Source organism: Primulina tabacum, chromosome 14 (genome assembly GCF_025594145.1).
Source record: "Primulina tabacum isolate GXHZ01 chromosome 14, ASM2559414v2, whole genome shotgun sequence".
Taxonomy (NCBI): domain Eukaryota; kingdom Viridiplantae; phylum Streptophyta; class Magnoliopsida; order Lamiales; family Gesneriaceae; genus Primulina; species Primulina tabacum.
The window spans coordinates 34,315,655-34,327,638 of NC_134563.1; the positions used below are offsets into that span (position 1 = coordinate 34,315,655).

The following is an 11,984-nucleotide window of genomic DNA, read 5'->3' on the forward strand; positions in this document are numbered from 1 at the left end:
TGCTTCTCCACCAACCTAGAAATCATTTCGAGGTCTTCCCATGTTTGTATCATAGGATCCCATATTTTCCCTCGATGATTCTTGTATTATACTAAGTAAAGGTTGTTCACCTTAGTTGTATTAAATTTCACATATACGATCTTGATATTTGCAAAAGATTCTGCAAAATCTTGTAGATCATCTAGATCAATCATTTTTATAGTTGTCATCAAGCTATTTTACTTTACGAGACAATTTTGATAAAATTGATATTTTTTGTCGTCAATTAAAGGTTTTTATACTATTTTGATTTTCTCATTGGTATAATAAGAGTTCACCTTCAAAAGATAGCGACAATCTTTCTTCCGATATCTTCTTCCCAGAAGAGTTGCTAGTTCTAGAGTTTATATATTTTTTAAAATATTCTTGATATTATTTTTATTGTCTAATATAATAATTCTTTAATATAATAGAATCAATGTAGTTTGGGTATATTTTGGAAATATTTATGCACCATCTTGGACAAATCTTTTGAAACATAATGAAAGATTTGAGACTGTGGAAAGGAAAAAACTGAATTTCTGATATTGTTAAACATTATACCACGTCAATTTACTTCACTTCCCGTCTTCGCTTCAGCACAAAAAATATCCAGTCGTCACTTTTTCTATTAACAATTCTTTACTCTGCAGCATCAATGGCGATGGCTAATGCTTACCTCACTTCTTCTTTCACTTCTCTTCGGTTCAGGCCTTCAAATCTTTCTTCTGTTCCGAATCGTTGTTTGCCCCCCTCAAAATCCGATCTTTGCTTCTTGGTTTCCCCGAGAATCGATTCAACGCGCAACAAGTAAAGTGAAATATCTTCTATCGGCGGGTGTTAGCTCATTCTTTTAAATTCGTGGGGGTTTTTTTTCTAAAAAAAATTGTGTTCGAGTTGATTTTTTGGCTTACTGAGTTTCCTGGCACGTTTAGTTGCTAGCAATGGTTGTGCTTTTTCAATTGCCCGATGATTGTTATACGAAATTCCTTGTTTTTTGTAAACTCTGTCGCTGTACTGATCGGTGTTCTGATTTTGGGATGTGGATGCAAGTTCAATGCTTTTGATTTCTGGGCTTTATTTTTTTATATTTGTTTAAAAGCCTTTCATCGTCTCAGTTTGATGATTGATAAATGATTTCTTATGTCTTAATAATTTCCTTTTCTTGATATTTATCGATATTTTACGCTAGCGGATGGATATTTTGGGCAGTCACAGGGGCGATAAGCGTTAATTGAATTAAAAAGTTCAAAATTTTGCGTGGATTTCATTTTCCCGCATTACCCATTTGCTACTCAATGTGACTTGCTTGAACTTGCATGTAGGAATGTTGTGATGTGTGCCTCTGTGGATGGAGTGGATTCAATAAGTTCAAGTTCATTTTCTTTGGTAAGTTAATGTATCTTGTAAATTTTGCGCCGCCCTTGAGTTTCGGAAATGAGTTGCTGTAGTTTCATTTTTCGGAAATTGTCATGCTTTAAGTAAATTTGTCTCTATAAGGTGTTTTTACATGGTGTAATTTGATGAACTGTTGCAGCTTTTAAAGACTTTCGTAAGATTAACTGTTCTTTGATTTCTTGAGCTGAAAAAACTTGGTAGAGTTTTGGATGTGATGCATGAATGGTTTTCTTGATAGATAGAAGCGGGCGTGAGACCACATTTTTGTCTTTTTCAAGTTTTATGCAGCCCTGCTAAATGCCTAAAATTGAATTTGGGTATCTTCTATGTAACTCGAGCCTTTGAGATTTGTATACATAAACTACTGTAACTGGTTAAACGTGTACAGTTATTGCTGGACTTGGTGATTTAATTTTTATCTGCTAGTTTTGTTCTGGGTATTAATCTTTTACCTTTATGTAAAAGAGGGAAATAGGTTTTACTCCAGAGGACATTTTCAAGGAAAGGCTTACAAGTATATCTGGATGATCTGTGGACCGTGGATTTAATAAGAAATTTAGTGGAATAAAATTGAATTGTATGGATTAATGTTTTCCCTACACAGTTGGAAATTGGTCAATGTGTTCACATGCAAATGGGTTTGCTAATCTCTTATTATTCATATCACATATGATGGATAGTTGAGGGCCACACATTTCTGGCACGTTGAATAAGTATATCGCCTGTTTTATTTGTTGATATGACTTTAAATGAGAAATTATTATATTGCCTCTAGCATGATCTCATGTTATGCATGCATCATTTGTTTCTTAATTCAATATTATGAGTACTAGGCTTGCTTTGAACTAAAACAAATTAGGACATCGGCAATTTTGAACTCAAACAATTAAATGGGAGAGAAAAGCATGAAAATTCGCCAGTGTCATAGAATGGTGACCGAGGATGATTATATGGTTAAATTTTACTTATGGCTCCTACTGGAAACAATGGAGAACGTCAAAAAATTAATTATTCGAAGCTTTTGATGGATCTCCAGTTTGATACTAAGATATCTTACTCAAGTAAGAAAAGAAGGTATATAAGTTTATAATATATGACATACGCTTTCAAATCCACCTCTAACAATGGGAGAGACTCTTGAAGGTCCCAGATTTTATTCGGTAGAGAGGAAAGATAAGTGTGAATTAACAGGAAATTATTTTAGTTTAGATAATAAATTGGACATTCTCAATAAATAAGCTACTGGTGTCAGTGAAAAAGTGCAAACTAGGGTAGACAAGTGAAGAATTAAATATGATACAACCCTAAGCTTTGATCTTGTTTTTGCTCGATTTGATAATCATGGGGACCGCGACACAGCCTACAGCCAAATGAATGTTCAAGTTTGAGTTACATGTTCCTGGTAATTCAACTATGTTACGTGGTAAAGTATTATTTATGTTTTGAACTTTTTGATGGAATGACATAATCACCTCTTGTTATAAGTTGTGTAGCCCATCAGCTCATTTGGAATCGAACTTTTTTGTGTAAGATTTATCGAAGAAGGAAATTGGGACTCAAATTGTGAATTAGCAATCATGATATACAGTTGTCACATGTTCATAATAATTAGTACATTTAACTTAAAGCAAAAATATTTGTTTCTTTAAATTCAAGAAATTTGACATTGATAAAACAATTTGTCACAGAAGTCTGGGCCAGAGACTGATTATGTTCCAATGCCAATCGTCTTAATAGATCAAGATACTGATCCTGATGCAACCATTGTGCAACTTAGCTTTGGCGATCGCCTTGGTGCTCTTCTTGATACGGTAAAGGATTATTCTACTTTGTTTCCACTTCTTTACGTCTGGGCTTTTCTGAACAATTCACTTATGCGACAACACTTTGAGGTGGCAAAGTTAAGAAACTTGCATCTCATTTTTGTTCATGGAGTACATATTACTTTCTCCTTATTGTCGACCCAATGTCGATTTTTGTTTTATGTTTAATATCGATGTTATTTGCTTCCATGGCAACTTGTATGTTAGCTTGTTTGATTTTCTGTCTTTATCTGTAACACATTTTTGTTATTTGGTAAGTCTGCTATACTTTACTTCTGGTTGAAAGTTTGCCATCATGCAACCTTTATTTATTGCTGCAGATGAAGGCACTCAAAGACTTGGGCTTGGATGTTTTAAAGGGAACTGTCACCACTGAGAACTCTGTCACACAAACTAAATTTTTTATTACACGACTGTGAGTATGGTTTTGTGTTACACTTGTTCTACTCGTGAGTAATGTGCAATTACTAGTTATATAAAAGATCTATTTCTTGTTGATCCAGAATTTGGTTTTACTTTTTTCCCCCTGATCATGTTTTAATCTGTTCCTTTTATTTTATGAGATGTTATGATCTTTTTTAAAGTTGTCTCTCTGCTGTTTGAACTGTTCATATATATAATGTTTCTATATTATTCAGATCCACTGGACGTAAAATCGAAGATCCTGATGTCTTGGAAAGGATTCGCTTGACCATCATCAACAACCTTCTTAAGTATCATCCGGTATGTTTATATAATTGATGCAAATATTGCATAACCATCCTCTTGATTTTGGAGATTTTTTTGTCCGATCTAAGAAAATTAATTGCTATGGTCCTATGTTGATGAGCTATTACCTGAAACTTTTGTCCTACAGGAATCAAGTGAACGACTTGCTATGGGTGAAGCATTTGGAGTAAAACCCCCGGAAAAAAAGGTGATGTCAAACAAAATATCAGTTATTGTTTCAGTTTTCTACTCCAATTTGACCGCATTCCTCTTTTGGATGTGTTTGTCATCTGTTTCCCCATTTTCGGGCTTCATTGATGTTTATTTTCTGCAGTGTATTTGAGTGTTTTCTTCTTTTTTGTTGATAGTATTTCAGTGTTTTCAAATACAAGTTTTTTTTTCGGAAAGAAAAGTTTGAACAAAGCTATTTTGCTAATTATCCATGTTTATTCTTAAAGGTTTAAATTTTGTAACTTGTTTTCGATTTAACTTGTGAAGAAATTTGTTTCATAATAGGGAATATATCATGTTCATGTCCTATCTGTAGCTACTGTCAGTTGCTTCTTTGTTCAATAGCTGAATACTCTCTTATGCAACAGTAGTTTACTATTTTTAATATATAGACAATAGTGGCATACTTGAACACAATGAACATCATACTTTTTCTACAAACAATGACAAAGTATAGTTTGGTTTTGTTTTCTTGGTGCAGATTGACGTTGAAATTGCTACTCATATACATGTTAAGGAAGACGGACCTAGGAGGAGGTATGATAGGTCCCATGATTAACTTTTCAAATGTTATCTTAATTATTTTAATTAGATCGCAGCTCAAAAAGCCTATAAACTACATTTGTAATGAGAACTACTTGAGGTAATTTTGGTTCGAATTCCATTTGTTCGGATGGAACGTGTTACGTTGTTCTTATGAAATATGTATAATAGTTGCACAACCACCATTATTTTCTTTTCTTCTTATATTTATGGACTTTTTGAACACCTCTTGTGGTGAATGGCTTGGCAATAAACAAATTTTGTGGCGTTTTCAGCTTACTCTCTTTAGAAACAGCGGATCGACCTGGATTGTTGTTAGAGATAATCAAAATATTGTCAGACATCAATATAACAGTCGAATCAGCAGAGATTGACACCGAGGTAATCCTTTTTCACAGTTTGGATCACTCGGACAAACTTTATTCTTTGCACAAAACTTGTTTCTTTTTTCGTTGATAGCCACATTTACTTGGTTTTTGGTGTAAAAATAATATAGGGATTGGTTGCCAAAGACAAGTTTCATGTCAGCTATCGAGGAGCAGCATTGAACAGTTCCTTGTCTCAGGTATTCAAATTTACTTGCTTCTGCCGGTCTTTTTACATAGGTTTTCTCTTCACCACTGACCCACAATTTGTACGTTTTTAGTACGACCCTTGTGTGACGTATGAGCGGCCTTACGAGATTACATAATGAATTCATTTGGCAACTTGAGTCAATAATTCTGGTGAAACGAGGGCGGATGCAAGCAGTTGTCTCTAGAGTAGCAAATTGTATCCGCTCTCATTTACACCAACTCCTTGGCCCAAGGTGTGACATGATCTTCTTGGTGGCTTGGAGAGCTCAATATTCTAATATAAAGAAAACCACGATGAGCACTTTTTACCTACATAACTATATTGGAAGTGCATCTGTGCATGGATCAAATTGTTTCGGTTTCTTTCTGCGTTCTTGTTTTTCTCCATCTTCTTGCTCGCGCCGTCGTTGCATCAATAGCAAATGATGATTTGAACTTGCAGGTTCTTGTGAATTGCCTGCGTTACTACCTGCGACGGCCAGAAACCGACGAGGAAAGCTACTGATAGTAGTATTCCATGAACTATTCATCCTTACATTGTTGTGTTGGGGTCGAAACTTCTGTTTCGTGCTGTTAATGTTATATATGGAAGAAAAAGCCTTTCTTGTTTGTTTTATGTAACCCTACAGGTGGTGTAATAAGAGTTCCCTGTCATTATTTTGAGTCATGTTGAGATCATGGAAAACTAAAAACAAAGATATGCTAAAGGGTTGTAGTCACCTTTCTTGTATTATCAAGTCAATATGCTCAAATCAATTTACTCGATTTTTTTATTACAAATATAGTTTAATTTCTTACCCAAATTTTATTTGATGGTTTTTCTTGAACATGAACATTTTTGGGGACACGACACAGCTCTTCAATTGGAAAAAGGAAAAATGAAAAATATTTTCTTGTGGGGATGTTCAAACTATCCGAATCTTGATAGCTACACGTCTTGGGTGGCGTTTGTTATTAACGTTGATATTTGATTTGTGCCTAACTTTGAATGTGAGTTGTTTGAACTGAAACTCATGTTTATTGGTAAAGAAAGTTTACTATATCACATTAATTGTCATTGCAACTTATTCGTTAATCTGAAAACTACTTTCTTTTACACGAGCAAATATTACTTTTTTCTACTTTGATAGTAAATATTTTTGTGACGAATGTTATGAATCTAAAACGAAATCTCGAGTTCGGAAATTCTCAACTTAGTGCAGCATTTCATGGCAAATATGCTGTTTCTTGTTAATTCCCTTTCTTGTTCGAACCTCAGGAGGGAAATAAAGTTGAATAATCACTTTAAAGAATGTTTTAGCTGTATTATTCTCATTTCTATTGCCATTCTTCGTAAAATAAATATATACAGAATTTTTAGTCCAATGCAATAAAGTCGAGCTCTTCTTCTCTGACCAAACACAGCGACGCACATGTTACACATGCGCATATACGTACAGAAAAGTGTACCCACATTCGCATTTACAAAAGCTTGATTTCCTCCCAATTCCGATATCCGATCCAACACACACACACACACACACACACACGCACTGAGGCATGAGGGAATAGCAAACATATTTCTTCTTTTTTCTTGCAGTAACGCGAATGGAGGCGGATGGCGTGAAAAATTGGGTGTTGGCAGTGACGGCACAGACGCCGACGAATATAGCGGTGATTAAGTACTGGGGGAAGAGGGATGAATCTCTTATTCTTCCTATCAATGATAGTATTAGCGTTACTCTCGATCCGGCCCACCTTTGCACCACCACTTCCGTTGCCGTTAGCCCTTCCTTCACTCAGGATCGAATGTGGCTGAATGGGAAGGTAAAATTTCCTTTTTACGTTGTTGATATTTGTTTGTTTTTCTTTGTCGGCGGTATGTCGATGTTTCTGTTTTCAGCTGAATGCTATATTTTTTGTCCACTGTTGGCTTTCTCAGTGCAAATCTACCATTTGATTTTGACTCGAGTCTCAGTTCTGGTTTTGGGTGATTATTAGAATTGTCTGTGTATTCTCATTTTATATTTTGGTGCAAAATATGAACCATTGAGTCAAAACTCGGAAATTTTGAGATTGGGCAGTTTTTGAATGTTTATTTGTACTTCTTGAGCTAAAGTATTCGCTTCGATGAGCTGGTAGGGGGTCCAGTTTGCTTACCATTTTAAATGAATTAATTCATAAAGACTTTTAATATTACCGATAAAAGCTTGCTAGCTAAAGAAATACTCTAGCTGGATAAAGTTTAATGGATTTGAATTGTAATTTTTCTGTTATATTCCCTCTTTTATTGTTGCGTCTGAATCTGCTAGTCCGGGTTGCCATCCGTACGATATTCCAGAAAATTTTTTTGGGTTTCTTTTTTCATCATGTTACAGAGATAGATTCAAATAATTTAGAGATTCTGACATATTAGTGCATGTATGAATTCTGGTTAGCGTAGGAGATATCTCTTTCTAGAGGCAGATTCCAAAATTGTTTGAGGGAACTTCGCTTCCGTGCTAATGACGTCGAGGACGATGACAATGGTATTAAGATCACAAAAAAGGATTGGGACAAGATGCATGTGCACATAGTTTCCTATAACAATTTTCCTACCGCTGCTGGCTTAGCTTCCTCAGCTGCTGGCTTGGCTTGCCTAGGTAACTTGAATATCCCTCCGTTGACTTATACTTACCGAAGTTTTTTTTAATGGTTGATTTGGAGTCGACGTTGCTATTATTGTCTACGCACACTGAAAACCATGGGTATAAGAGGAGATGGATTAGCAGTTATATATATTTGTCATGTTGGTGTTTTTTGTGATAGTTCTGATTTTCCTAAAATGTATTGGCTTTTATTTTATTTTTTGTGAAGTAGTTGATTGCACCTAGTATCACCCTTTGTTAAACATAAGGATGTCCTACTTCTGCTTTTGATGTTAAAAATGAACATGTCCTAGTAGATTGTATTTTATTTTTTTGAGGAAATTTTAATTAATGGTACCGAGGAATGAGGATAATTTATTTGGTAGCAAACTTCAAATTATGGTTTAATATGCTTGATTAGTTTGATAACATTTTTCATATGTGAGCTTAAAGTACAATTCGATATCTAGATTTGATGGTGTTTATTTTGTCGCTATCTCTGCTATAATAGCAAGATTTAAATCTTACTTTTTTATTTACTTAAATTAAATTTAACAACAAAATTATGATCTTGGCTTTTTCCCAGTTTTTTCCCTTGCCAAACTTATGAATGTCAAAGAAGATCACAGCAAACTATCTGCTATAGCAAGGTAACAGTTGCCTCTTGATTTGTTAATCCAAGTTATTTTATTTATTCAAGTTTATCTGCTTGCTTGCAGGATTACTTTAATGCCCTTATAAAGTTTATCTTTTCATCGATGCATGCCAGTACACACACTACACACTCTTTGCTTTGTCTCTGTTTCTGTTTATAATTGATGTTATCTCTATATTTTGTTAATTGATGGTCACTCCTAGCTCCGTATAAAATTCAAGAGATGTCAACAGACGTAACAAAAAATTTGTTTTTTATATTTTCATGTCCAGGCAAGGTTCTGGAAGTGCTTGTCGCAGTCTCTATGGTGGATTTGTCAAGTGGATCATGGGAAAAGTATGTGTAGTTTCTTAGCATTGTCATGGATTCTTTCGAAAAGTATGTAATGGTCATTTTTTTCTCAAATTATTTTTCTTGGTTGAAGGAGGAAAATGGAAGTGACAGCATTGCAGTTCAACTTGCAGACGAGAAGCACTGGGATGACCTTGTTATTGTTATTGCAGTGGTGCGTATCCATCCTTTCCTGGTTAGAATGCAAGTGACTTACTTTACATGTAACTGCCCTATTTTCAATTATACTACTTTGTCGTGATATTCTTGATTCACCTGTCACAATTAATCCATTATCCTAGGCTGGAGTATTTTTTCTTAATTTTCTTTTTGTCGATATTTTATTTTCTGCTGTACCTGTATTAATTGAGAATCTTATTTGTGTTTTCACTAGTACTAAACTGTCAATTCATAATAATACGTTTTGGTGATAGGGTTCCCTTTTGGTTGCCTTAGTTAATTTATCACATTATCGTTTTTTGGGTCTACATAATTTCTTTTATATTTACTAGCTACCAGACAATTGAGTATCTATATGACAGTTTATTTTATCCTTTGCTTTGAGTGTCAATTAGCTATTGCTAATTGACAGTGAGTAAATACGAAAATGTTTAATGACCTTCATAAAAAAATGATAAATATTTCAGATATATATTTGACATTACTGTCTAATCATTTTAGTCCAATTACTGTCGTAAAATATTTTGTTATAAAGTTCCTTAGCATTTTAAGCTGTTATGGTGTAGCTCTCATGTGTTACACCATATAAAAACCATCAGCGTCTTTCTCTCTTTTTTCTTTCCTTTTTTCCTTTTTTTGTTTCCTGTGACTCACTATCTGTCACTTTTGTGTTTGGGCTTATTTCGGGTTCAGGTAAGTTCAAGCCAGAAGGAAACAAGCAGTACCTCAGGGATGCGTGATACGGTTGAAACCAGTGCATTGATAGAACATAGAGCAAAGGTATATAATGTTCCTCCCCACTAGTTTTAAGAAGTTTTTGAATGCTTCTTAGATGTCAGAAAGATTATTGTTCCTCGGTCATTTTGAGAACCTCAATGGTTTTTAGGCAACTTCTGAAGGTCACTCCACTTTTCGAATTTTACAGGTTGTAGTGCCAAAACGGATAATACAAATGGAGGAAGCAATTAAAAATCGTGATTTTCCTGCTTTCGCTGCCCTGACTTGTGCCGACAGTAATCAGTTTCATGCTGTCGCTCTGGATACCTGCCCTCCTATATTTTACATGAATGATACTTCCCACAGGCAAGTTCCTTTTTCTGTTTTTATTTATGGCTCTCTATTCTCTTATATGCAAATACTTTCCCCCAAAGAAGCACTTTGTGGTAATCTCATCGGGGCATTCATTTTTCAGGATAATAAGCTGCGTCGAGAAATGGAATCGGTTTGAAGGAACATCTCAGGTTCTTTTCTCTATCTTCAGTTGACCTTTGAGCTAATCAATCATTAGTGTCCAACTCAAATAGGCTTGATACTTTCTCAAAGGCCTATTGTTACAGATGGCTGAATCAATCAGTAACCCGGTTACGGTTTCCCTGAATAACATTTTAATTAGAACGCATATTAAGCAACTAACAACAAGATATTTGACAGGTTGCTTATACTTTTGATGCGGGGCCAAATGCAGTTTTAATTTCACGCGACAGAAAGACTGCTGCCCTTCTGCTTCAGAGGCTGCTCTTTTACTTCCCTCCTAAATCAGAAACTGACTTGAACAGGTGTTTTTCAATTTCGAAATTTGTTCCAACCATTGTCTCCTTCATTTTCACTTCTCCAATCTGTATGAACATATATCAATCTTATCTTGGTTATATGCTACCTTTATCGCAGTTATGTTATTGGTGACAAAACAATTTTACAAGATGCGGGCGTTCAGGAAGTAAAGGATATTGAAACATTGGCTCCACCTCCGGAGATAAATGCTAATACTCCAGCCCATAGATACAAGGGAGACATTAGCTATTTTATCTGCACGGGTCCTGGGAGAGGTCCTGTAGTACTCACCGACGAAAACCAATCTCTTATTGATCCCAAGACAGGGTTGCCCAAGTGAAAAGAAGAGGCTCGAGCGTTTGGATTTGTTTTTGCCCAAGTTAATTTAAGTTGGAGCTTTTTCAATATTTTTAAGTGTACTAATATGATACGCATGGTTCAGTTTCTTTTTGACAGTCTTGAATATCAGTCTACGGCTTCTTTGGCCGAATATTATTCAAGTGTGATTGAGTCTGTCAACAGCCAATGTAATACGTTGGCCTTTTTTTCCTTTTCTTTTTTCCCTTTTTTTTCTTTTTCTGATTCTTGATTAAAAATCGATGTAATCATAAGGCGGACGGTGAATTTTCCTTAACTTCGGCCTTCATTTTTGAACTCATGTTTCTTGTTATTAATTTATCTTATATTTTGAACTTACTTTAAGTGGAAGCGAGTATTGGAGATTCATGCAATGGAAGATGGAACCATATTTGAAACCAAAAACTTACTGAACATTCAATAACAGAAATGAAGCATCAATAATTTTTGGGTTGATTAGTTCCAATACAATGTATTTCAAAAAGTGAATCAAGGGAAGAAAGGTACATCAACATTTCCTTTTCCAATTCCAGCCCTTTAACACACATATAGATAGCCTAGCTAGTGTATACAGAGGAGTAATCATGGAAATAAAGGTAACCAACAATAATAGTGTGAGCTCCCGCACAGCTTGTTCTATCCTATATGGGGAGAAATACCATTGTGCATGACTAGGATAGCTATTGAATTAAGGTAGACCAGACAAAAATAGGTGGGACGACTACAATTTAAATGGTTGACAATACACGGGGGGAGAAATTCTTCTGATGTAAAATAGAATTTGTCGTGACGAACACACTATCTAGACTTTGAATTGACGTGGAACCAAGATTGGAAGAGAGTAAGCATGGATAATTGTTGTGTTGAAAAATGTTGGACCATCTCCAACTATTGTTCAAGAAAGAAGAATGTCTAATCCAAAGAAAGAAGCATACTCAAAGATGCAGCTATAGCTAGTGACAGGAATAGGTATTTGAAAAATCAAAATAATTCAAGTTTGCTTTTATTT

General features: G+C 35.0%; 2 protein-coding genes across 3 annotated transcripts; both read left to right on the top strand.

Moving 5' to 3' along the window:
* The first annotated feature begins 566 nt into the window (after positions 1-566).
* On the top strand, positions 567-6,076 carry LOC142524559 (ACT domain-containing protein ACR12-like). Of its 2 annotated transcripts, none has more exons than XM_075628599.1 (10): positions 567-828; positions 1,344-1,407; positions 3,108-3,227; positions 3,560-3,654; positions 3,878-3,962; positions 4,096-4,155; positions 4,660-4,715; positions 4,997-5,102; positions 5,218-5,286; positions 5,739-6,076. In XM_075628599.1, the coding sequence occupies exons 1-10, from the start codon at positions 677-679 to the stop codon at positions 5,799-5,801; spliced, it is 870 nt and encodes a 289-aa protein (XP_075484714.1). In that variant the 5' UTR covers positions 567-676; the 3' UTR covers positions 5,802-6,076. The 2 variants fall into 2 exon arrangements, with proteins under 2 accessions (XP_075484714.1, XP_075484713.1); XM_075628598.1 differs by having other exon boundaries at positions 572-828; positions 3,105-3,227.
* A 604-nt stretch (positions 6,077-6,680) lies between these two features.
* LOC142524899 (diphosphomevalonate decarboxylase 1-like) lies at positions 6,681-11,145 on the top strand. Its single transcript, XM_075629057.1, has 10 exons — positions 6,681-7,102; positions 7,719-7,917; positions 8,489-8,552; positions 8,830-8,893; positions 8,982-9,062; positions 9,761-9,847; positions 9,993-10,150; positions 10,260-10,308; positions 10,499-10,623; positions 10,736-11,145. The coding sequence occupies exons 1-10, from the start codon at positions 6,884-6,886 to the stop codon at positions 10,956-10,958; spliced, it is 1,269 nt and encodes a 422-aa protein (XP_075485172.1). The 5' UTR covers positions 6,681-6,883; the 3' UTR covers positions 10,959-11,145.
* Positions 11,146-11,984: the final 839 nt, after the last annotated feature.

What these genes read in the sequence shown, in the direction of transcription:
- LOC142524559 (XM_075628598.1), top strand. Translation starts at nt 677, where the DNA reads ATGGCGATGGCTAATGCTTACCTCACTTCTTCTTTCACTTCTCTTCGG. An exon ending in TTGGTGCTCTTCTTGATACG is followed by an intron (nt 3,228 to 3,559) that starts GTAAAGGATTAT and finishes TTATTGCTGCAG; the next exon opens with ATGAAGGCACTCAAAGACTT. An exon ending in GAAGACGGACCTAGGAGGAG is followed by an intron (nt 4,716 to 4,996) that starts GTATGATAGGTC and finishes TGGCGTTTTCAG; the next exon opens with CTTACTCTCTTTAGAAACAG.
- LOC142524899 (XM_075629057.1), top strand. Translation starts at nt 6,884, where the DNA reads ATGGAGGCGGATGGCGTGAAAAATTGGGTGTTGGCAGTGACGGCACAG. An exon ending in AAACTATCTGCTATAGCAAG is followed by an intron (nt 8,553 to 8,829) that starts GTAACAGTTGCC and finishes TTTCATGTCCAG; the next exon opens with GCAAGGTTCTGGAAGTGCTT. An exon ending in TGATAGAACATAGAGCAAAG is followed by an intron (nt 9,848 to 9,992) that starts GTATATAATGTT and finishes CGAATTTTACAG; the next exon opens with GTTGTAGTGCCAAAACGGAT.